The 26,813-nt window shown below is 35.7% G+C and overlaps 1 protein-coding gene across 8 annotated transcripts in view; it reads right to left on the bottom strand.

The window, feature by feature from the left end:
* sas (stranded at second) overlaps positions 1 to 26,813 on the bottom strand; it is a 122,417-nt gene that overhangs the window by 54,246 nt on the left and 41,358 nt on the right. For all 8 annotated transcript variants that reach the window (XM_067782945.1, XM_067782989.1, XM_067782934.1 and 5 more), the window contains one exon: positions 2,183 to 3,969. In XM_067782945.1, coding sequence (XP_067639046.1) covers positions 2,183 to 3,969 — 1,787 coding nt within the window. The remainder of the gene's footprint in view (positions 1 to 2,182; positions 3,970 to 26,813) is intronic.

The following is a 26,813-nucleotide window of genomic DNA, read 5'->3' as shown; positions in this document are numbered from 1 at the left end:
GGCTAAAAGTCTATCAGAATCTTGCACTCAATACTAGAATGGAATGTCCGATTTTGAGGATTGGCCACAATTGGTATTTTGAGGAGAACGAGAAGCTGGGTTATCACACAACAAGATATGTCAACTGTTAGCCTTAAGATGTAGTCCCACCCTCACTTTCATTACCGTCAATTGTGTAAACCAAGAACATGTAAGGCTTCATCCACTTATTTTTGTCAACTTTATGGGTTCCTTCCTTTTCTCTGCTGCAGAATAGGGGGTAGGTACTAAAACTATCTGAATCCTCATCACTCATAGGCATAACAAGCCTTGCCTGTGAAGCTGTATCTATAATAGCCCGTGAACTTCTTTTCTAGTTACGTCACGAACTGCCGTAAATTCAGAACTCACAGCTAACTTTGAGGGAATACTTGCAGATAGATAGATAGATAATAAATTGAGGATCGCACTGCGACCATTGGTCTATTGCGCCCTCAACTGCTTCACAGCACCTCATCCAAGCCGACTTCTCTGATGAACCCTAGCAGTTCACCTGGCTTGAGAGATTTGATGTGAGAATGATCTGGCCATGGTGAGCCCAAAAACTTAGCCCTACGTCTTGAGATTGCGTCACATTCCAGAAGTATATGTTCCGCCGTCTCCGCTGATCGATCACAAAATCGGCATGTGTTGTTCGATAGTATGCCCAGCTTCTGCATGTGGCTGTTCAGTCTGCAATGTCCTGTAAGAATAGCTGTTAGGATCCTCAGATTATCTTTCGACAGGCCCATTAATGCCCTATATCGAGTTGTGTTGTAGCCCCCCAGCAGTAACTTATATTGCCTCAGGCCTGGCATATTGCGCCAGTGTTCTTCCCTCTTTTCCCTTTCTTCTACTTGCAGATAAGTTTTTGGGCGAATTTATATTCCTTCCCGAGTTTCAATGGATTTGTTTAAGGAAAGTTGATGCGCATAAGTATTGGTGGACGAATTTAAAACAATATAGGGGACAACTTTTTGATCGAGACGATTAGAGAATCTGGATTTCACTGACGAATTTTAAGTAAATTTTGCAATTACTTATCAAAGTTCAGGGTCTCAGAAAATTGTGTGCATTTTTAACTATATCCTAACCAAGTTTATTATTATTATTCCACCTGGAAGCATTGCGACCTTTGTGTAGATCTATTGTGCATGATCTTTCAGCCCAATTTTGCATGTAGCCTCCACTTAATGTATCTAAGCACCTTTTTAGGCTTTTTAATCCATATCAAATAGGGATTAAGAGTCACACCACCTAGATGGGAGAGTCTGTGCCTTGCCAGAGAGACGCATTCGGAGAATGTGCACCGGCGTTTCATCAAATTTGAGTATCGGATAAATTTAACTTACTTAGGTGATATCGTAGACGACAGTGTCCCGTGTAGTACCTTGTGAGAGTTCGTAGGTCCTCCCTACTTAGATTAATGAGTTTGACTGATACTTTCGTTGCGATTTCTTGAAGTTCTGCCATCTGTGGGCCAGCTCCCATTCTTCCGTCATCGAATTTTGATTAATCCGTGAACCAGACCTCTGAGTCCTAACCTTTGTTGTTCAACAGATTCATTTTCGTTACGGCGTACAAATATTAAAACACAAAAATTCACGCGTACTTGGTACCAAGGCCAGTCTATCAACGATTGTAGCAAAGCGATATCCGACCTAATTCGCCGTGCAATAGATAGCCAAAATAATAGAAATTTGGTCGAAGATTTTTCTAGGAAATCGCTAGGACTAGCAATCAACCGATGGCATGAACTATTCTTCTTCTTCTTTTAGCGACTGTTTAGTCTAAGTGCTGTAGCCTTTTTGTATCGTGCAACCAATTGCCTAGCTTAGGCAACATTGTGAAACGACGTAACATTTTGTTTACTTAATGTTTAGTAAATAAGCAAAAATCGAACAAAATTAAATGCCACATAAACCTATTTCACGAGATCGTGATCAAAATAGCAAATGTGGTTCAGTTTCAACATTTTAGCAAGAAAACGTTATACAATAAATACATTAAAACCCAACAAGCGCGCGTACGGTGGACGCAATAATGTCACACACTATGTAATCGCGTACAAAAAACCAATAATAACACAAACCTACTTTTTAACCAATTAACACACATTATAATAATTCGTTTCGATTAAATAGGTATATATTCACACACTTACCTTGTACATTTTACCATCACTGCCGGTGCAATCGTGCTCCATAGCGACCGCACCTACTGCTGCTGCCGTTACCTCTGTAATCTTAAGTTGTTCATCTTGTTGTTGTTGTTGTTTCGACGCATCATCATGCGAGCTATGATCTGTACGATTAAGTTCTTCAAGCATTTTTAGTTGTTGTTGTTGTTCGTGCGCATTATGCGTCATATCCATTTGATCATCTTCATCCATACTTATATCGCTCAAATCCATTAAAGCGCCACTTTTTTGTAATGAACTTTTGTTGTTGTTATTATTATTACCAATGCGTTCAGTGGTCACATAATTGTGGTAACGATAATCCAATGGCACATCATCATTATCCGCTGAAATGCTATCGCCCACAGAGCGACCCTCGCCATGAGAGTAAAAATTGTATTGTGGGAATGGTGTTGATGATGATGATGAATCATCACTCGCGTCGTCGTGCAATTTAGGCATCACTTCGCCATTGTGACCTGACATCACAACGCTGTTTGTTGCGTTTTGTGGCGTCATGTGATCGTGCATGTGATTGTGTTCTTGTTCGTGTCCTTCAACAACCGGTATTATAACTGGTTCTGTATTTGAATTTGGTCGCGCCGTTGTTGTTGGCGCTTCTTCACTCTTGGTGTTGTCGCTGGCTATGATATTGATTGCACGTCCACGTTCATCATTTGTTGTTGTATTAGTATTCGCTGACATATCCTCACCTTTACTCAACATTTGATTCAATGTTTTTGAAGCGTTTTCTGCCATCGAACTTATAGCTGCTTCTTTTGAGCTATTCAAATCTGCCGCTATGAGTTTGAAATCGTCTTCCTCCGCTAAGCTATCATGTTGCTCAGAGAGTATATGCACATGGTAGGGATCCTCTTCAAGTCGCGCCGCTGCTGTGCTATCACTTTCATTCTCCTTCATTGCCATGCCCATCATGGCAGCCATCACTGACTCATCGCTATTGCTGGCTGTGATTAATGTTGCCGGGTGCCGAAAATTATTCAAATCCTTATCATATTCCTCAAATTCATGCGATATTTGATTGATTAAGACCTCCGATGGTGTATGCACTAATTTTACACCATTATGTGTAATATTTTCGCTCTCAGCATGTGTGACATCGGCATTAGTAGGGCTATCATATGGTTTATTTGGCTCTTTGCTCTCAGCGAAAATATCATTCGATGTTGAGGAGATGATGTGCTCCGTGGAATGTTCTTCATCAAGATGATCATTGTGTTCCAGATCATGTAAATCGTGATCATGTACTTTATGATCGTGTAAATGATCGTGTTCATGATCATGCAGATGAGCATGCAGATGATGCCCGTGTATGTGTTGTATATGATCAGCTTGTTGTGGTGTCAGATGCATATGCGGTGGATTATGATTATGTTCAATTTTATCTATTTCAATTATATGATGTGCGTGCTCTGCTAAGACTTGTGGTACAACTATGCCATCCCCCATGCTAGGTGTTGCAACAGTTGTTGTAATTGTTTGATGTTTCTCACCATCTATTTCATCTTTCGTATGTTGTTCTTTGGCTTCTCGTTCACCGTTATTATCATAGGATGGCGTAGTTGTTGGTTCCGTTGTAATAATAGGTTCTATTGTTGTAATTGGTGGTGCAGATGGCGGCGCAGGCGCACTGTTATTGGTAATAGCAGTGCTTGGTGCAGCAGAGTCATCATGTTGAGCTGATAAAGTTGTTTCGCCAGCTGAAGGTACTATGTCTGTAGTGTGGGTCACGGGTGCGGTAATCGTTGGATCTGTAAAAAAGTGAAGATTATGAGTTTTGATATTTTTGTATGGGAAAATTTGGGAAACTTTTACAAATACATATCTAAAATATTATTGCAATACATTTTTGTAACAAAATTGTAATTGTTCTTAAAGTTGACTGCAAGCCAACTTTGTTGCATGCAATTATTGCATACCTTTCAATTTTTAAAATCAGCAATTCATTACGAAGTTGATCAACGTAAAAGAGAAAAATAATTACTCGGTACACATAGAACCTCGAGACGACTGAAATGTTAGAAATTTTACTCTAAATACACTTTCAGCGACGTATCACAGCCCTACTATGATGCGGAACGGCGTGGGTTCAAGTCTCTGAGCTATTCAAACACATTGTTTCGTAAGCTCCAAAACCACAGGCAACGACCCTAGTGAGGTAATAGTGTCGTTGGGATAGCATACTAAACTGAAACATGCAAGGGGAGGACGAATCTGTTACCGCCCACTATCCCTTTCAAGCAACGGAAGGTTTCTTTTTGTATGGACTACACACTGCACTCGAGAGTAGGCTATGTGTGAAGTCCATGGACTCTGAAAATACTCTGCCGCTTATAATAAAATGCTGATAAAATTTTCGGAGGGTCTCTCTGTAAAGTTTCATCTCCGGAAAGCGGATCAGGTAAAAACCTCTGCCATAAATATTATTTATAATGCGATTTGCGTGGATTCTGGTTTAGAGGTACCTCTTTGACGTGCTCAATATTTGAGAAATAAATGATCCGGTAAAAGGACTAGAGAGACAGACTTATTCCACAAAATTTTATGTACGGCGGAATTTGCTCGAAGTTTGGGGACCTCTTTGGGTAGGTTATAATTTGAGAATTTTTTGTTTCCGAGAATTAGGCCAGGGGTCGTCCTATTCTAATGGCGTTTTCTTTTCTGAAAATAGTGTCGCCCTGTTGCTTCTTCTCAGCTCTCCCGTGAGTTTTTATGTTCCTTTCACAAACTATTTTCCACTGAATAACAAAAGCGGTCTAATTTTCTACGAAAAGAGTCAATTTGTATAATGCCAGGTGACCTGGTTCAAAAGCTCGAATTTAAGAGTGCAACATGAGGGTAAGCTATTTTCCAGAAAAATTAAAATCATAAGAGAACATATTTATGTTGTTGTTGTAGCGATAAGAACAGGGCCACTGCCAGGATACTGCCCGAAGGTTTCGGGAAGTGTTATCGATGTTGATGGCCCTTTCCGGTTGCAGATCCGGTATAATCCGGTAACAACCACGATTAAAGTACCAGCCCCACCACCTCTGGAACGATTTAGTGTGACCACATGAAACCTTTTAGGCCCTACCGACCTCCAACCCCCTAAACACATCTGGAGGTCGGGGCGCCAGAGCCTCGGCTGTTAAAAAAACAGGATTCACCAGGACTAGCTGAGGTTGAAAATTGGGTTGGAAAAGCTTTGAATTGCTCTGGCAACCCCTTGAATCAGAGCATGTAAATATAACATATTTGTTGTGCGCTTTAGTTGAAATTTGATACTTTAGTAGCCTTCTTAATTTGCAAATATTTGGGATACATATTTTTTCCGGAAAGTGTAACAAAGACCCATAGGGAGATAGACACGCAAATGCAGAAGAAAGGAAGAAGTGTGGAGGAGAGAAAGATAGGGGCGGCATAGAGAGATATAGGATACGTAGGTATAGCAGGAAATTGAGAGATAGAAGAAGAGAGAGAGTGGTAAAATAATAAAGTAAGGAGAAATAAAAAAGCGGGGAAGTAAAAAAAAAACGGAAAAAAAGGTAATGCAGAGCAAGTGTAAGAATATTAGTCATGAGTTATAACGAACTCTCACTTCTTCATCAGCTTTCACATTCTTATCAGCGAGCAAACGGGGCATCCAAATCACTAAGTGGACAGAGGCATCTACTTTAACGTCCTTTTTAATTTATAAAATATACTTAAAGGTTCATTTATAACAGTTACTACACTGAAAGAAATGGTGCTAGTAAAATCAACAAATCTGTTCTGTTGTTCTTGACTTAACGGAGATTCGGTGAAATTGATCGAATTACGGTTAATTCGACCGAGTTCTTTGTCAAGCGAACAAACTAGTTTATTAATTTCAACAGAACAGAAATTGTCGCTCTTAAGTTAACAAAATTCTGTAAAATTGACAGATTCCTCATCAATCTAACTGATTTTGTTGTTAACACAACTGATCTCACTGGTCATTTCAACAGCGACCAACAGTCAATACATGAGCAAATTTCAAAGAGATTTTTACGCTCACTGCGCTCTCTACTTTATACTTATGACGATGGTGCCACTTGTTAAAAGAAAAACACCAAAATAAGAAAACCACCAAATCGAGAAAACACATAAAATGGGGAAAAAACAAAAAACTAGTTTTTCAGTTAAAAGGAAAAACCCTTTTTTGACTTTCCTGTGCAAAAAATTATGAGATACCGGGACACCTATTTATCGGGTACAATTTTGCAAATTCTCCTACAAGCGAAATGCAAAATCGCGCCCTCTTGTTGCAAAAGTTTTGTTTGAACGAACAGGATTTTTCCAAAGTTAGTAACATTTTGGTCAAGTTTTTATGAATTTTTACTCACGCGAATATATCTAATAAGATAATCAAAGACATTCTTTTTTAATGTTGATGTTTCCGACAACATAAAAATTTGAGTTGTTTTGGAATCGTTTCAACTTAAAGTGTTACGAAAATTAAACTTGCCGAATTACATGTAAACTTGCTTCCTGCGATTTGATTCTTTACTTTTCTATAACTTACAAGTTCTCTTTTTAAAATGTTGCGTCAAATATTTATACTAAAAGTTTTGTTCGAAACAATCAAGTGTGGCAACTACATACGAGAGAAGAAATTGAGAATGAGCTGAGCTGGAACTGAAAGAATTGAGAAACAGTTTTGTGGCTACTATTTTCACTTCTATTTGCAAAGCGAAGTTCAAAACTATAAATTAAATAAATTATAAAATATAAATTTGGTGAAAGTGTGTTTAATAAAACAAAATAATAAAGTGTATAATGTTTAATATGTGCCAGCATATTTGATGTGCGCCCAATTGAAGTTCGGTTAGTAAGTGCCTCCGTGGTGTGATTGTAGCGTGCTCCACCTACCACACCGAAAACCCTGGGTTCACACCCCGGGCAAAGCAACATCAAAGTTTTAGAAATAAGGTTTTTCTATTAGAAGACAATTTTTCTAAGCGGAGTCGCCCTGGGCAGTGTTTGACAAGCACTCCGAGTGTATTTCTGCCATGAAAAGCTCTCAGTGAATTCTCATCTGCGTCGCAGATGCCGTTCAGAGTCGGCATAAAACAAGTAGGTCCCGTACCGCCAATTTGTAGGAAAAATTAGAAAGGAGCACGACGCAAATTGGAAGAGAAGCTCGGCCTTAGATCTCTTCGGAGGTTATCGCGCTTTCAATTTTTTGTTTGTCGCAACAACTTTTTTTGTTCATTTGACTAATAAAACGGTCAATTACGAATCAACGATTTGTGCGCAGTTGATTCAACATCTTGTTGCGATGGATAAACATTGACATATATTTCGGTTGATTTTACTAGTCTTTTTCTTTCAGTGTATGGGTGGTTTTATAAAATTTTCTGAAGTCATGAGTTGTGAATTCAGTTTCTCAAAATTTCAGTAATTCTATTTACCGACGATGTGTTCGATTAAAGTTTTTTTTTTTTAATTTAAACCAAAAATATGAAAATAATTGTGTTATCTGAAAATCAAATAAAATCAGAGACATAGTACGTTAGTACCATCCAAAACATGAAATATGTAAATTTTTGTGTCGTGCGCTTTGCTTATCTACCGAGTTGACATGCGGTAAGCACGCGCTCGAAACGCAAAGCAATTATAAACATGAAACACGTAAATAAATAAAACTAAAAATAAATATAATAAAATAGAAAATAATAATAATAAAAAAGTTAATAAACTGATGAAAACGTTTTTTTTTTCGGCCGCTTGGTTGGTTGGTTGGTTGCTGTGCTGCCCGGCTATGGAGCAGGACCCAAGTAGCGCTCTAGGCGCCATTTTGATGCACTTCCTCCTGGAACCAATTACGTTTTGGATTGATGTACCCTGCGTATAGTTTTACTCAAACCATTTGGTTAGATCAATAAACCTACTGATGTCCTTGATTTGGCAGTTTGACACCGCTCTTAAGTCCGGAAACACATAACTGCCTAGAGTTCGGGACCGAAAACACGCAAGGGCTGGACACTCGCCGAGAAAGTGAGTAACCGATTCCTCGGCACCCTCCTGCCTACAGCTCCCACAACTCTCATTGTAGGGGATACCCATTCTATTCGCGTGTGTGCCAAACGGCCGTGCCCTGTAATAGTGGCCGTGATTCTGTATATTTCTTTCCTAGACCTATTTAGTAGGTCATCGGTTCTTTTCTGGTTGTAGTCTGGCCATATTAATTTGGTGATTCTACACGTGTCCGTAGAGTACCAATCGCGGATTGCTATTCTCCTTAGATAGATGACAATGCCTCTTTGAACTGATGTGAGTGGTCGATGCACCGCGACTGCTTCCGTGATGTCTAACGATGCTCCTTCCTTTGCTATTTCAACCAATTTTTCGTTTGCCGGCCCGTCCTGTGGTCGGGTACCCAGCTGAGAGTGACAGCTGCCTGGTTGGCTGCTTCACGTAGCACCCTCTTATAGTTATCGACGGCTTTAGAGGATGTGTACGGTGATTCTAGCGCTTTGAGTCCCGCTTGGCTGTCGGAGTATTTAACTACCTTACCGTCTATCCGGTTGTGCAAAAGGAACATACAGGCCCTCTCTATTCCTTGCAGCTTTACTTGAAAGATGCTGGCTGTGTTAGGAAGACGGATGGGGATTGCGACTTTTAGTTGGTTGGAGTAGACACCTGCACCGACGCCGCAGTCCATTTTTGACCCGTCAGTGTAGACTGAGGTGGCATCCTCCCTGTCAACTCTGTCGTCAGCCCAACCGTTCTAGAGGGTATCTGCACCTTGTATTTTCTGTCGAAAATCAGTGTTTTTGAGAGGTAATCTGTTGTCGAATCCACATCGGTGAGCCTTGTTAGGATGCCACTGTGGCCATAACCTTTTTCTTTCCAGCATTTAGACTCCCTTAGTCTGATGGATGTGCTGATAGCTGTATATCTGATGTGGAGGGTGAGTGGCATCAGGTTAAGTATAACGTTTAGTGCATCCGTCGGACACGGTCTAAGTGCACCTGTTACCCCTGCGCATGCTGCCCTTTCAGCCGCTTATAAAAGTATATATTTAGCGATGAAAAGCACAATTGTTCTGAGAAAGCGACACAACCAAATGAGTCAACGAGAAGGCAAAAAAATGCAAAAACAACAAAGAAGAGGAAGAGCTTGCTGTCTTTACACCTGCACGTTCACTTTTAATCAGATAAGCGTATAGGTATGTATTAATGTATATATGGTTGAATATATATATACATATCTATAGACATGGTTATATATATATTTGTTGGCTTTTGTTTATTATAATTTCTACATTATTGGAAAGCTTCAAGCAAAAATGCGAAAACACTTTTACGTGATGAAACGGTAGGAAAGTTATATAAACAATTAAAAAAATAACCTGAGTAAATGAAAAAATATGCAAGGCAGATGCTGCAATAAAAATGTGTTAAGATAATGAGATATGAGAAGGTCCGTATGAAGACGGATGGTTAGAAATTTTTACAAGAGTGATAAGGGTGACATGGTAATCGATGTACTGAGCTTTCTTAAGATATGTTGTTTATTTGTTGTGAGAGATTTGAAAAATTTGAAAAACGAACCCCTGAAAACGGAGTATATTTTCTGTCATCAGACGATGCATAATGGCGTTTTCTTTTCCGGAAAAAATTTAACCCTCATATTCCACTCTTAAATTCTTACTTTTGAACTAGGTCATCTAGAGCTTTGCAAAATGGCAGTATTTGTAGGTATTCAGTGGAAAACATTTTGTGACAGAAAAGCACAAACTTACCAAAGAGCTGCTAAAAGTCAACGCGGCGACATTATTTTCAAAAAAAAAAAAAAAAAATTACTAGAAGTAAGAATAGCAGTAGGCAGACTAAAATAAATCAAAGCGGGCTCTACAATCATGAATGTGGAGGGTTATAAAAGTGTAACTCAAAAACAGGTATTAAGAGAAGAACGCAGCTCATCGCTACAAACGTTCTTTCAATGAAGCGTAAAATTTAACTTTATATGGCAATCAACTAAGTTTGGTTTATTATTTCTCAGAAATTTTTGGGAATAATAAAATATAAAATTAGCAGTAAAAATTTATCTCGCAGTGTCCATTAGCTCAAATGAGCTTTAAACTTGAAACATACAGCTTATTTTGGTTCTCAAAAGCAAAAAGCAAATAATTTTGCGGAAGATTAGGTAAAGCGAATAGACATGTAGTTAGCTAAGTGGCGAAAAGGATCACATCAAAATAAAAAAAATAAAAATAATCATAAAAAAAAAATTATTTTATCGTAGAAGCATTTTTTAAAGGTGGAATCTTTATAATGTCCATAAATGCAAATTACATATACATATGTATATGTAAACATATGTACATAAAATTTATATGATTAATTATGAATGGTTTTGAGTATTATTATCATGTAGTAATTTGTGAAGAGTTTAAGTTTGATGGTGTGAAGTATTAAAGATTTCGTGCGGGAGACCAATGAGTTAAGGCGCTTTATACAAATATTTTTTTACAGGGCTTATGTATTTAATGATCATACCTCAAGCTTATCTCAAACTGCTTCGTGAATCACTAGCTTAGTTCTAGGAAGAACAGAGTCAAGATACAATGGTAGAACATGAGATAAATAATAAAAATCTTAAGCAGGTATAAAAATCTTAAATAAATGCGATTTGAAAGCGGCTAAGCATTTGATGTAGTTCGCTAAAAAATTAATATAGAACATTAATATTTGATTAGATCCTTTCACAAATGTTTGCCATCGTTTTTCAAGCTACTTTTCGTGGACTTAGAGTCTTGAAACAAGGAACACATTTCCAAACATGATACAACACGATTTGGAAAAAGAGTTTAGACATCTGAAACTTCGAACAAAGCTTAAAGCCGAACAAAAATGCACCTTTAAGATAAAAAAAAATTGATTTATATTGGAACAATTTTCCGTCATGTCAGAAAATCAACACAACAAAACGAATCATAACAAGTAAAGGTGTCTAAGTTCGGGTGTACCCGAACATTATATACTCAGCGTGAGCTTCAATTGTACATTTCATTTCAGATAAATTACTTTTCTCCATAACACGTGGCACCGTCCGTTTAAAAGAAAACTTGATAAGTGAAATATCATTGATCCAAAACTATTTTTTGCCAAGTTATAGCTTAATATTCTAGTATACGACCCTTTTAAACTTGTTTTATATCTAAGTTACCGTGGTCTTTAACCGATTCCGTCCACTTTTACTAGAAATATTTTCTGCTATAAGGAAAGTATGTGTACACAATTTTGTTAGGATATGTAAATTTTTCTTCGAGATAAGGCTCCCGAATTTCAATGTTTCGGGAGCCTTATCTCGAAGAAAAATGACATGCTTAGACAAAAAAGGGGCGGTGGCACACCCATTTTTTCAAATTTAAATGTTTTCCAATTTAATGTTATAATTCAACTAGCAGACCCGGCAGACATTGTTCTCTGTCTTCGTCTCACTCTATCTCTTTCTCAGTCTCCTTCTCCTTCCCTCTTTTCTCTTATCTCAAGTTCTTCTCATTCTTCTTCATCATTTATTGCCAGTCCAAGAGCCACCCTCTAACTATTTTGTTCTAGTCCCATTCCGAATCCCAGTCCCACTCCGAGTCTCAGTCCCAGTCTGTCTCTTGTTTACTTCCCGGAAAAAGGATCGTAAATACTAATATAGGCAAATTTTTATACCAAATTTCAGGCAAATCGAATAGTACGTATGTAAATATGTATGTGGGTATTATAAATTCATGTCTTTATTTCGGCTTCGCATGCATATTTATCAGTTTTGCGAGGTTGATGCGGCTAAATCGAATATAACAATGAAATTACTTTAAAGCTCTCAGCAACAGCTTTCATTTGATATCCATATTGTATAAACTCCATCTGAGGGTACACGGGCCCACGTTTTGGCCTATATTTCGAGACCCTAGTCAGCAATAGGTATGAAAACTACGCTTTACTAAAGCTCTCATTAACAGCTTTCATTTGATATCCATATTGTATAAACTCTGTCTAGAGTTACACGGGCCCACGGTTTGGCCTATATCTCGAGACCCTAGTCACCCAGGGGTATGCAAATTACCCTATACTAAGGCACTCATCAACAGCTTTCATTTGTAATGCATATTGTATAAACACATTCTTGGGGAACCCGGGTCCACGTTTTGGCCTATATCTTGAGACCCTAGTAACCAATATGTATGAAAACTACCCTTTACTAAAGCACTCATCAACAGCTTTCATTTGATATCCATATTGTATAAACCTTGCCTAGGGGTACACGGGCCCACGTTTTGGCCTATATCTCGAGACGCTATTCACCCAGGTCCACGTCTTGATCTCAAGACCCTAGCCAGAACGGGATACAAATTATCCTATGTCTGTCTCCTGGTTCTAAGCAACCCCTCCGCCAATTTTCAGCCAAATATGTTCATCCGCTCCTTCCTCTTCAATCACTCTTTATCTATTAAAAAAAAGCGCAACAAAATAGGGACAGAAAAAGCGACTTTGTTTTATACGATATAGTGATGTACATCCATACATACCTATAAACCTACGCCTGAAGTTAAATAACGCAGCGAATGCTATATATGTACGTATGTATGTGTCGCATCATGCCTCACTCAAAAGCAATTAGCGCGCACAGTTCACAGCGAACAACCACACAAACACATTTTTTTGAAAAAATGTTACTTTTGTTTAAACAATTTCGCTGATATAAGAAAGGAATCAAGTATTTTTTTTGATGCAGATCGAAGGTAAATATTTCAAAGTTTTACTGAAAATTAGAATTTTTTAAATCCATCCATCCGTTTATGAGTTATAGCTGTGTAAACAAAAATTTTATGCTTTTTTATTACATTTTGGCAATTTGCCACGCCCCTATAATATATATCTTCAAATTATATCAACTGTACCATCTCACGTAACTAAGCTTTCAAATGCAAAAACCCGTTTTAAAATCGGAGCATTCTGTGTAAAGTTATGTGCATACATGGCATTTAGCGACTTTATTTTATAAGATTTATAGATAGATTATATATGTAAAATTGATTTAATCACAAGTGGGCGGTGATACGCCCGTTTTAAATTTTTTTTCTAATTTTTATCAATAGTCTCAATATCAGTCCACTCGTCAAATTCCAACATTCTAGGTGTATTATTTACTAAATAATCAGGTTTTATGTGTTTTCCAAAATTTTATATATATAAATATTGGGCGTGGTTATCATCCGTTTTCGCTCATTTTCAATGCCAATCTATTCTGGGTCCAGAAAAGCTCGTGTTATTGTGTTAACGGACAGAGGAACGGACGGACATGACTCAATCAAATTTTTTGTTTCGATACTGATAATTTTGATATATGGAAGTCTATATCTATCTCGATTCCTTTACACCTGTACAACCAACCGTCATCCAGTCAAAGCTACATACTCTGTGAGCAAAGCACGCTGAGTATAAAAAACCGTGAGGAGCGGTAAACGTCTAGAAAACTGAAGTTAACTAGAGATCACTCAAAGCTATAAGTTAAACCACAATAGAGGCAACTTTACCAGAAACAAATAACTTTGTGATTTTGAGACAAGTTATTGTATTATTTCTGCCTTATTATCGATATCGATTTATTGTCGATGAGTTATCGATTTGTTATTGGCTTGTTATGTCCCAGCCATCAGCTCCTTATTGGTTTTATCATCGGCTTGTTATCCACAGCTTACAGATGTGTCTTTTATAACAAATCCATCAGTGAACGATAAAAAAAATAACATGCCGGTAAAAAAATTTTGAAACTCTCACAAGAAATGGATAGCTTTTCGATATCAAATCGATGAATTTTCCGATAACCTATCTATAACTTTTCGATTTTTGAACACTAATCGTTAACTTCTTGAAACATATTGGTATCTTTTCGATAGATAATTTTAACTTTTTCATAATAAATTGATTAGCTTTCGATAAAAACCCGAAAAATCGTCGATGGACGATCGATAACCTTTTTTATCGATGGCAAGTTTATACGAGTTTGAGAAAAAATAGCTCATCTATAGCGCACCGATAACTAACCGATAAGAAATGGATAACATACCAATAACAATAGCTCATCAATAAAAAACAGGTTTCGGTTTTGACTTGACATCTATTTTTTGATTATTCTTATACTTTCCCTTCTGACCCATTACTTTCTTTTTATACTCAGCGTGCTTTGCACTCTGATTATTTAGTAAAGAATACACCTAAAATATTGAAATTTGACGCGTGGACTGATATCGAGACTCTTGATAAAAATTAAAATTTTTTTTAAATGGGCGTGGCACCGCCTACTTGTGATAAAATCAATTTTACAAATATTATTAATCATAAATCAAAAATCGTTAAACCTATCGTAACAGAATTTGGGAGAGAGGTTGCCTTTATTACTTATAAGGAATGCTTTGAAGAAAAATTAACGAAATCGGTCAAGGACCACGCCCACTTTAATATAAAAGATTTTTAAAAGGGTCGTGGACGAATAAAATAAGTAGAGTTGGGTCGTTTCGTTCTGAACTTGTTCAATTTACCGGGTCTACAACTGAACAAGTGAACTACATCTTCGATTTCGGTTCTACTTGTTCTTTTAGTTCGTTTCATCTAATGTTATTCTTTCTCTCTTCTCGTTCGCGAACATTGTAAATTCATACGTACATACGTAGAAATTCAGTGAGCACGAATGTCGATGATGCCACTTACACTAAAGATATGTGTGGATTATTTATGAAAAACATCTTTTGTAAGAAACTAATTATTATATTTATTAAATTTCAAAAGTTCATATTTACAATTTGTGTCTGTACTCTTTCAATTTCTTGGATGTTCCGAAATTTGTAACTTTTTTGAAGTTAATTATACATATATATATATATTAACTTATTTATTCATAACACTTTTAAATATACCTACAAAAAGCATTGCTTTATACACACCCCCATCTATACTTGTTGACTTATTTCGTGGGTGTGAGCAGCAGTGAACAAATTTGCTTGAAAAAAAAAGAAACAGATGAACAAAAAGAACAACTTGTTCGTTCATCAGAAAAAGAACGAAAGAACCGAATCTCTGAAATGAACGAAAAAGCACAACTTTAAAAATAACCTATAACTTAGCAAAAAGTAGTTTTGAATCAATGATATTTCACTTATCAAGTTTTGTTGTAAGAGGAAATGGGGAGACATTTTTTTTAAACGGGCGGTGCCACGTGTTATGTAGAAAAGTAATTTATCTGAATTGAAATGTACAATTGAAGCTCACGCAGGGTATATAATGTTCGGTTACACCCGAACTTAGGCACCTTTACTTATTATTTATGTTCCTGACTTACCCTTTACTTTCTTTTCTTTTCCTTTCCTTTTCTTTCCTTTTCTTTCCTTTCCTTTCCTACTTTCTTTTGATCTTCAAATTAGAAACTTTATACATCTCTTTACCAGTGAATAAACGAAAAAATCTATAATTTTTGGGTTTAAAATCAAGACCAACATCTGTATGTAATCTCTTCAGCTTAAATATCACCGAATTCTGGTAATAAATTAAATAGTATATAGTTACTTAAATTCATTGCTGTGCCGAAATTTGAATGTTGGGTGACTAGGGTCTCGAGATATAGGCCAAAACATGGACCCGGATACCCCTAGAATGTGTGTATATTATGGATATCAAATGAAAGCTGTTGCTGAAAGCTTAAAAGTAATTTTCATTGTGATATTCGATTTACTTAGTCCCACCAACCTGGCAAAACTGATAAATATGCATGCGAAGCCGAAGTAAAGACATGAATTAATAATACCCACATACCTATTTGCATACGTGCTATTCTATTAGTCTGAAATTTGGTATATAAATTTGCCTATATTAGTATTTACGATTTTTTTTTTCCGGGAAGTAGACCAGAGAGGGACTGGGACTGGGATTAGGACTGGGACTGGGACTGAGACTGAGACTCTGAGTGGGACTGGGACTGAGACTCGGAATGGGACTGGAACAAAATACATACCACCTTCTGAGACTGGCAATAAGATATGAAAAAGAATGAGAAAAACTTGAGAGAAGAGAAAAGACGAAGATGGAGATAGATGAAGCGAAAAATACGGAGGGAGGAGTGAATACAAAGATCAGGAAAAAGTGTAGAGGGGCAAAGGCAAAGTTGGACGGAAAAAGCTTATTAAAATATATGCAGATAGACCAAATTTAGGGCAGAACAACTTCTGCCGGGTCTGCTAGTGTTCATATATTTTATTATTTTGTAACCTAAACAATACAATTTTGTTCAGCTTTTGTTGTTGTACTTATATAACTACAATAACTTCAGACGTATATGCATTATAATGTGTATATGATTATGTAGGATATGTTGCTGCCTTTTTTATACTCAGCGTGCTTTGCACACAGAGTTTATTAACTTTAGTTGAATAACAGTTGGTTGTACAAGTATAAAGGAATCGAGATAGATATAGACTTCCATATATAAAAATCATCAGTATCGAAAAAAAATTTGATTGAGCCTTGTCCGTCCACCTGTCCGTCCGTCCGTCTGTCCGTTAACACGATAACTTCAGTAAATATTGAGATATCTTCACGAAGTTTGGTACACGAGCTTATCAGATATAGATTGGTATTAGAAAGAATAGTTAGAATTAGATTAGAATAATTAGAATAGATTGGTATTGAAAATGAGCCAAACCGGATGATAACAACGCCTTTATATGTACATATAACATTTTGGAGAGCACAAAAAACCTAATTATTTAGTAAATAATACACCTAGAATGCTGAAATTTGACGTGTGGACTGATATTGAGCCTCTTGATAAAAAATTGAAAAAAAAAAAATGTTTAAAATGGGCGTCGCACCACCCAATTGTGATAAAATCAATTTTACAATTATTATTAATCATAAATCAAAAATCGTTAAACCTATCGTAGCAAACTTCGGCAGAGAGGTTGCCTTTACTATAAGGAATGCTTTGAAGAAAAATTTACGAAATCGGTTAATGAGCACGCCCACTTTTATGTAATAGATTTTTAAAAGGGTCATGGACGAATAAAATAAGCTATATCTCTGCAAAAAAGGGCTTTATAACAATGGTATAAAAATGGGCGTGGCACCGCCCCTTTTATGACTAAGCAATTTTCTATATTTCGGGAGCCATAACTCGAAGAAAAATCAACGGATCTTAATAAAATTGGGTACACAAAATTTCCCTATAGCAAGAAATATTTCCAGGAAAAATGGACGAGATCGGTTAAAGACCACGCCCACTTTTATATAAAAGATTTTTAAAAGGGTCGTATAAGAAAATAATAAGCTATATCTTAGCGAAAAAGAGTTTTGTTTCTAAATTGAATTTTACTTTCTAAATTGAATTATAACATTCAATTGGAAAACACTTAAATTTGAAAAAATGCACCGCCCCTTTTATGACTAAGCAATTTTCTATGTTTCGGGAGCCATAACTCGAAGAAAAATTAACGGATCGTAACAAAATTGGGTACACATATTTTCTTTATAGCGAAAATATTTCTAGTAAAAATGGACGGGATCGGTTAAAGACCACGGCAGCTTAGATATAAAAGGTTTAAAAGGGTCGTAGACTAGAATAATAAGCTATAACTTAGCAAAAAGTAGTTTTGAATCAATGATATTTCACTTATCAAGTTTTATTGTAAGAGGAATTGAGGAGATATTTTTTTAAAAGGGCGGTGCCACGTGTTATATAGAAAAGTAATTTATCTGAAATGAAATGTGCAATTGAAGCTCACGATGAGTATATAATGTTCGGTTACACCCGAACTTAGGCATCTTTACTTGTTGATTTTCGGTTGTAGATGCTTAATCGTTTTTTTGTTGCCTTCAAACTTGAACCTGAAATTTTTTTGTTGCTTTGAGGCTAGTGGATAATTGTCAGTTATGAAAATGTATGCCTGTATATTTGTATGTATGTATTGGTTTGTGCCGGCAACTGAGTAAGGTTGATAGGTACGTTTGTATATACATATACATTTATACATTTGTTTGGCAAATTACACAAATATTTTTTCCATGCTCTTCAGAAGCATAAAAGATCATAAATAGTGTTATGGAGATAAATTTGAGGGTTATCTGTGAAAGATGGCATATTTGGACATTTAAAAAACAGATTAAAGTATATTTAGCCAGGTATATAACAAAAAATTAATATGAACAACGACTATTTATTTTTCAGGTGAGCAACACAACTACTTAACCCTTTTATTGGTCAAGCTTAATAGATGTCAACTATTCATAAATTATCAAAAAAAGGCCCAGAAATAAAAATACTTAATATTCAAGTTTATTAAGAATTCATGATCTTAAAACCGGCTTATAATAAGAGAAACTGAAAAGAAAGGAAGAACCATTTACTGGCATATTGCGATGGTACCATTTCGAAAATCGCAAGAAATTCATCGTCAGGCAATTTCGTAATGTTATCAAAGGTTTCACCGAGATTCGAACCGCGAATCACACGGTGAAACTGCAGTTGCCTTAACCACTAGGCTATCCTGCTTGTATTTGTCTCCTCGCTTAATTCAGTACAACTGAGACATTCTGCCTCAATTAATTTGTGTGTATGTAGATTTGTTTTTGTAAAGTTTCTTTTTCGTTGCGAATGAGAAGCTTTGTAAACTCGAGCTCAGTTTTACATATTTATGTTTGTTTGTTTTAATGGTGTGTTCAATTTATACTTATTGTTAAGAATACATGAGCTTAACACCGGCTTATAATAATTGAATATTCAATTATTATGTTTTTCAAAGAGAAACTGAAAAGAAAGGAAGAACCATTTACTGGCATATTGCGATGGTACCATTTCGAAAATCGCCAGAAATTCATCGTCAGGCAACTTCGTAATGTTATCAAAGGTTTCACCGAGATTCGAACCACGAATCACAATATTAAAGTTTCGCTACATACCACTTTCTGGACTGATTGAGTTAAGGTGGACAGAAATGCAGGGATTTTTAAATCTTTGTCGTAGTGGCCTTTCACATGTACTACTACAGCACAAAATAGAGTAATCTTTTAAATCATTTCTAATAGCTCGTCAGTATCTTAAAAATGGTTCAAAAAATCATCTAATGACTTAAAATTGGAACGTATTTCACAACACAATGGAATGACCCTAAGAACTTCGCTGAGCAGCCGACGTCAATACTTTACTCAAATTATTTCACTTACAGCATTGACCACTGATCAGTCAGGTCGGAATTAATGCCCAGTGTCAACTCTTGTTCTCCCAGTTAGAAATTATTGCGAAAGTAGGTGTCATGCGAAAATCAACGAAAAATCGCAACCATATGGTGACTTTTACCTTCTAATGAAAAAAAAAAAAAATTCTTTTGGATTTCAAAAACAAAGTGTGTAATTTAGCAGCTTTCTAATGGCATTTGCTATCGAATCGAGGTACAGGATAAGACACTTTTGGAAATAAAGGAGAAAAGTTTATGCAAAAATACAGCCAAAATCCCTTTCCAAAATCCCTCCTGTAACCAGAAAATAAAGCGAAAGAGAAAATTCTTTGGAACCACATGAACTATATTCCTCCATAGACCACGAAGGATTGCCTGAAAAAAGTGTCATGTTTTTCCTAAGAAAGTCAAAGGACCCTACTTCTTCCTGCCAGGGTCTTTGTCCGTGCTTTTAAAAAACCATCGCCTTCAAATGTTACTCAAAACTACATGCGCTCTGGAAGATTCAAGAAACAAATCACCAAAACTGCAAGAGCGCAGAATTGAAGCATACTCGGCATTTTTATAAGGCAAAATTTACAGTCCACAAAAAAAAATGCTAAACATTTTTTGAAAAAATGATGTTCAGCAGTTTGCTAAGCTTCAAAAATATCAAATAGTCCTCAATAGAGAGGGTGCGATAATTGCTCAAATTATTTCAAAAATACAAACTAAGTAAACGGCTTTTTACTGTTTTCTTATTGGCATGTTAAAGGTTATCGATAACAAATACATAACGATAATAAATTCATAAACGATAACTTTTTCTCAACAAATCGATAATTAATATCTAATCTAATAATAATATACTAATATCTTCAACCATTTTGTGATAAGATATTGACAACTTTTCGATAATAAATCGATAACATATTGATACAATCTTGATAACAAATCGATAAATATATGTAAACAAATGGATAAATATTTGTTAACAAATCCATAATTTTTTCTTTACCAATTGATGACTTTTCTATAAATAATTGCTAAATATTCGATCGAAACATTTTCGAGAACAAACCAAAAACTCATCGTTAAAAATTGGTTGCTTTGTAGACTTTGGTATTGTCATCAAAGATGCTTAAACATCAAAAAAAACAAAAAAAAAACAAAAGTTGAAAAACCAAATTCATCTTTGCCATTTTCAACTTCAAAAGCTTTCATTTAAAAGTAATTGTATAGAGAGAAAAATTCGAAGAACCATCGCTTGAGGACCTCAAACATTTTTGGAGCACTCCTAATTTTGGAATCCAATATGAGTACGTAATATGTGAAAAATATGAGCTTCAGAAATATAATCATATAGCAGTCTTTTATAAATCTGATATGATGAAAAATTTGAGCATTTTTTTTTCTCTTCCCTTTCTATATTGGCATAAACGCTTTTTTCATGGCCGTTTCGCCCAATTATTTCGCAACTGTCCACATGTTAAGACTGTATGTAAATACTAAGGAATTTTTTGATTGCAACAACAAATTGCCTCGGTTGTCAAGCACCATACTTCAGCAAGGTTTCCCATTATGCTCGAGCTTATCAATGACTAACGTCAAAAATCCGCACTCAACGGGGCAATCCTAGTCCCTTACTTAATGTATCTGAAAAGAGTCATATAAGAAGTAAATTATGAAGTATTTATTAGCATAATAGGAGTCTGATCGGACTCCATTTGAGCGGTCTGATTAGACTCCTATTTAATCTCACATAATGTATGAAATAAAGCTCATATAGGATGACCATCGCAAGAAGGGAAATGCGTTAATTTCGGAGTCCAAAATGAGCTCATAAGGAGCGTATACGCTCCAATTTATAACCCCGTTTGGACTCTATTAAGACTCCGAATGTTTGCTGGGAGGTGAATCCTGAATTATAACCTCTTATTTGCAACCTTCTGCTAAGTTCGAATCACTAAACTGTTGAATAAATAACTCCAATATTTAATAAGGCGAAATGGCCTTTATAAAGTATTTTACAATAAATAACTCTGCTATTGCCCGAAAGATTGCGTGCTTAATCAAAACTGATTGTAGCGCCTCTACCGGTGTCGCCTTTTATACTGTTCGGTTTACTCGTTGACATTTCCAGGCGGTTCTGTTCTAGAATCTACTAGTTGGTTATCTGCTATAAGTTTCTCAGCTATAACTACAGATGCACAATTTTTATAGCTTCTCTCACAACTCATGCGCGTGTGTTTGTGAGCGACACTATATTGCATATCTCAGATAAGATATCTGCATGTGGCTGTGCGCTGCTCCTCCGATGCGTGTACGTACACAATGATTGAATTATTTATGTAGATACATAATGATTGATTTATGGATGTGCATACTACTCACTCCCAGCATCGGCATAGAGATGGCAGTACCCCTTAGTGTTGCTAATATTCGTTACAATATGTAGGTACATATGGCTTGTTAAACGTACATAGCACTTTTCCCCCTTTTTTTGGAAAACAGTGTAACGAAACGAACTGATAGGAATATCTCAATGAATTTCTTATTTCGTTTAGTATAAAGAAAAAAGTTCGTTTCTTAAGTCTTTTGTTCTTTAGCTACACGTACGTATGCTTAAGGTACCTCAAGGTGAAAAAGAAATCACAAAAAATATATAAAAGCAAGTCCCAAAAGAGTCATCAAATAGTTAAAGCTGTCAGTAGTGCAATTCGCAGCAATAAACTGAAACCACTTAGCCATATGGAATGGCATTCTAATTGAATGCAATTTTACCAATTAGTAGACGAGAGAGTTCGCATCATTACTACCAACGCCAGCGACAACCACGCTTAGTTGATCACTCTATTAGGTGAATGCAAAAAATAAAAGAAATGAAGTACGAAAAGGTGAGAAAGCAAAGAAGAAGTGAAAAGCTAAACGAGAAGGAAGAATGGTGTTAAAACGGTGAAACAAAAAAAAACAAACAAAAACAGCATGAAAAGAAGTAAAAACTTTCTTTATTTGCAAAACTCAAGGTTCAAGTCAATAACCCTTTCTACACAAACAAATCGTTCTTTGAAGATGTGGAAGAATAGCAAAGTGACGACTTTTAACGAGTGTTTTCTGGACTGTGGTAGAATGGTTTATGCTAACTTTGTAACTTCTTTACTGTTTGTTGCATTTTGTTCAAGCTAGCTGCAAACTAGAAGTTGTGGCTTGAGCCACCACAAAGATAAAACGGCTCTAGAAAAAAACAAAAAACATGAACTAAAAAAAAACCAAAAAAAATTGACGATATTGTCTTGAGCCCATGACCACCTATGCATACAAATAGGAAAATAGTTAGTGGCGATGGCGTTGTCATATAGAAAAAACTAAGAATATAATAAATAACGTATAAGGCAAATAGTCAACTAAAGTAAGCAGAATAAATATTTATTATTGTTTCTAACGATTAGTTGGCGTGAAGTGTAAAGAAAAAGTGCATTTGCAAATAAAGAATATGAGTCATGGTTAATTTTGCAAAGTGTGGGTGGGTATTATTAGACGCAAAGAAAATAAGTAAACAGCACAAAATTTGGTCAATTCCGGAAATAATAAAGCGTAATAAACTTGCACAGTTATAATTGTTATGCATAAAAGCCAAATGAGTACTTAATGCGAGAAATACCCAAATTATGCAATATCTTAATATTGAATAAAACATTTGAAAACAACTTGCTTTCAGACATTTAAAATAACGTACATGTAATACTAATATTGCTAATAAGGCGAATTCAGTACCAGGTGTTGTTATTCCAACAGCTGATTGTTTCTTCTTGATTATATTCCATACAGCGCCTTGTACTTTAATATGTCAGTTAATCGAAATCAATGATAATTTTCTTGACTTTACATTCTTCTGCATGGCGAATTGGTTGAATTCGCTTTGCCAATACCTGGTATGGATTCACCTTAGAATTGCCTTATTATTTTTGGACTTTTACAAATATTTATTATATCATTACGATTCTACTTGCTTGATAAAACAAACTTTTTGTTAACGCCACAAATTAAAATGTAAACAAGTAAGGAATGCTAAGTTCGGGTGTAACCGAACATTACATACTCAGCTGAAAGCTTTGGAGACAAAAATGTCTTGTTCATGGATACATAGAAATGGTGATACTAAAAAGTGAAACAAATTGCCTTTTCTATCTTGTTCAGTTTATACTTATATTTAAGAATTCATGAGCTTAACACCGGCTTATAATAATTGAATTTCAATTATTATGTTTTCTAAGAGAAACTGAAAAGAATGAAACATTTATTGGAATATTGCTATGGAACCATTTCGAAAACCGCCAACGTAATCATCATCAGGCAATTTTGTAATGTTATCAAAGGTTTCACCGGGATTCGTATGGAATCACATGGTGAAACTGCAGTAGCCTTTAACAACTAGGCCATTCTGCTGGTATTTGTTTCATGCTTAATTCAGTTTTTCTCATTTCTACACTAACAACACAATTGAGACATTTTGTCTCTATATTAATTTGTGTGCCATGTAGATTTGTTTTTGTAAAGTTCTTGTTCTTTGATAACATTACAAAATTGCCTGATGATGATTACGTTGGCGGCTTTCGAAATGGTTCCATAGCAATATTCCAATAAATGTTTCATTCTTTTCAGTTTCTCTTAGAAAACATAATAATTGAAATTCAATTATTATAAGCCGGTGTTAAGCTCATGAATTATTAAATACAAAAAACTTGATTATTTAGTAAATAATACACCTAGAATGTTGAAATTTGACTTGTGGATTGATATTAAGACTCTTGAGAAAACTTTTCAAATGGGCGTGGCACCGCCCACTTGTGATAAAATCAATTTTACAAATATTCTTAATCATAAATCAAAAATCGTTAAATCTATCGTAAAAAAAAATCGGCAGAGAGGTTGCATTTACTAAAAGGAATGCTTTGAAAAAAAATTAACGAAATCCGTTAAGGACCACGATCACTTCTATATACAAGATTTTTAAAAGGGCCGTGGACGAAGAAAATAAGCTATATCTTTACAACAAAGGGCTTTATATCAATGGTATTTCACTTCCCAAGGGGATTCATAACAATAAATAGGAAGAGCTTCAAATTTTAAAAATGGGCGTGGCTCCGCCCCTTTTACGACTAAACAATTTTCTTGTTTCGGGAGGCATAACTCGAACAAAAAGTAACGGATCGTAATAAAATTGGGTACACAGATTTTCCTTATAGCAGGAAATATTTCTAGTAAAAATTAACGGGGTCCATTAAAGACCACGGCAGCTTAGATATAAAACAAGTTTAAAAGGGTCGCAGAGTGGAATAATAAGCTATAACTTAGCCAAAAATAGTTTTGAATCAATGATATTTAACTTATCAAGTGTTATTGTAAGAGGAAATGGGGAGACATTTTTTCTTTTCAACGGGCGATGCCACGTGTTATGTAGAAAAGTTATTTATCTGAAATGAAATGTACAATTGAAGATCACGCTGAGTATATAATGTTCGGTTACACCCAAACTTAGCACCATTACTTGTTCGAACTAAGTTTAGTATAAATATATCGATTTTGTTAACGGCCGAGCGGTAGGACAGATGGTCGACTGTGTATAAAAACTGGGCATGGCTTCAAACGATTTCGCCCATTTTCAAAACAGTTATCGTCACAGAACCTATGCCCCTACCAAATTTCACAAGGATTGGTAAATTTTTGTTCGACTTACGTCATTAAAAGTATTCTAGATATATTAAATGAAAAAATTTTGAAATTTTATTTTATTTTTGTATTAAGTTGCTTTATATCATTACTGGAGTTGAATGTTGATATAATTTTCATATATACTGTAAAGATATTAAATTTTTTGTTAAAATTTGACTTTTAAACAAATTTTTTTTTGAAGTGGGTGTCTTCGTCATCCGATTTTGCTAATTTTTATTTGCAACACATATAGTAATAGAAGTAACGCTCCTGCCAAATTTCATCATGATATCTTCAAGGACTGCCAAATTACAGCTTGCAAACTTTTAAATTACCTTCTATTAAAAGTGGGTGGTGTCACGCACATTGGCCAAAAATTTTACTAATTTTCTATTCTGCGTCATAAGGTCAAACCACCTACCAAGTCTCATCGCTTTATCCCTCTTTGGTAATAAATTATCGCACTTTTTCGGTTTTTCGAAATTTTCGATATCGAAAAAGTGGGCGTGTTTATCGTCCGATTTCGTGCATTTTAAATAGCGATCTGAGATGAGTGCCCAGGAACTTATATACCAAATTTCATTACGGTACCTCAAAATTTAATCAAGGTATCGTGTTTACGGGCAGACGGACGGACGGACGGACATGGCTAAATGAATTTCTTTTTCCGCCGAGATCATTTTGATATATAGAAGTCTATATCTATCTCGATTTTTTTGCCGTTACGGGGTACCATTATGCGAACAAAATTAATATTCTCTGTGAGCTCTGATCAGCTTAGTATAAAAATGTTATTACGTGTAAGAAGCACTCAGTTCATAAGCTCACAAAAAGTTCTTATACACGAATAGTACTGTTAGAACAAACACGACCTAAAAGACCATGCAACATTGTCGCTTTGCTTTGATGTTTACGCTAACGCAACTTGGTTCGGTTTTATTAAAGCCATACACGTTTTCTACTTTGCATATGTCAACTATTACGAAGCTTAACAAAGACAATAAATGGAAAAAGAACAAATAGAAGAGCAATAATATAAGCGCTGAAACATATTAATATGAAAAACAAAACAACTAAGAAAAACTAACGCTGAAACGGATGCACAGTTGTACGTGCTTTATTGTTATTAACGCTACTCGTAAGTCATTTCTTGCATATTTCATATCGACGGAGAATTGACCATTCAATAATTTTCTTCTTTCGCTATATTTAACCACTTTGCCGGAAATGCTAATCAAAATAACAAATGCCGGAAAAGGTATTAGTTATAGTATTGAGAACAGCTATTATATATTTAAGTAAGTTAGTTCCCGTGGCCCCTGGTATTATGTAGGTTAGGATAGGTTAGGACAGCAAGAAGGTCCGTTGTGATAACACATAAAATAGCGGTTACGCAGCTATTGCTACTTTAAATGAGGTTACACTGAAATGACAGTCCTTGGTTGGGGAAAAGAAAAATCCCGAGTCGCTCCGGTGCATAGAACCAGTTGCCATGGGAAGCGCTATAGCTACTTATGGAATCGTTGCATAGTAACCATGTAGTTTCGAACGAGACCTTAGTAATATAAAAAAAAAAGGAATAAATACAAGCGCGATGTAGCTCCGAAAAGATTTTAGGCGGAGCTTCTCTTCTAATTTGCGCCGAGCTCCTTTTAAATTTTCCTATAAATTGGCGGGGCG

This window comes from Eurosta solidaginis, chromosome 1, assembly GCF_040869045.1.
Source record: "Eurosta solidaginis isolate ZX-2024a chromosome 1, ASM4086904v1, whole genome shotgun sequence".
NCBI lineage: Eukaryota > Metazoa > Arthropoda > Insecta > Diptera > Tephritidae > Eurosta > Eurosta solidaginis.
Note: the sequence above shows the minus strand (reverse complement) of the source record. Positions and strands in the feature narration are given on the sequence as shown.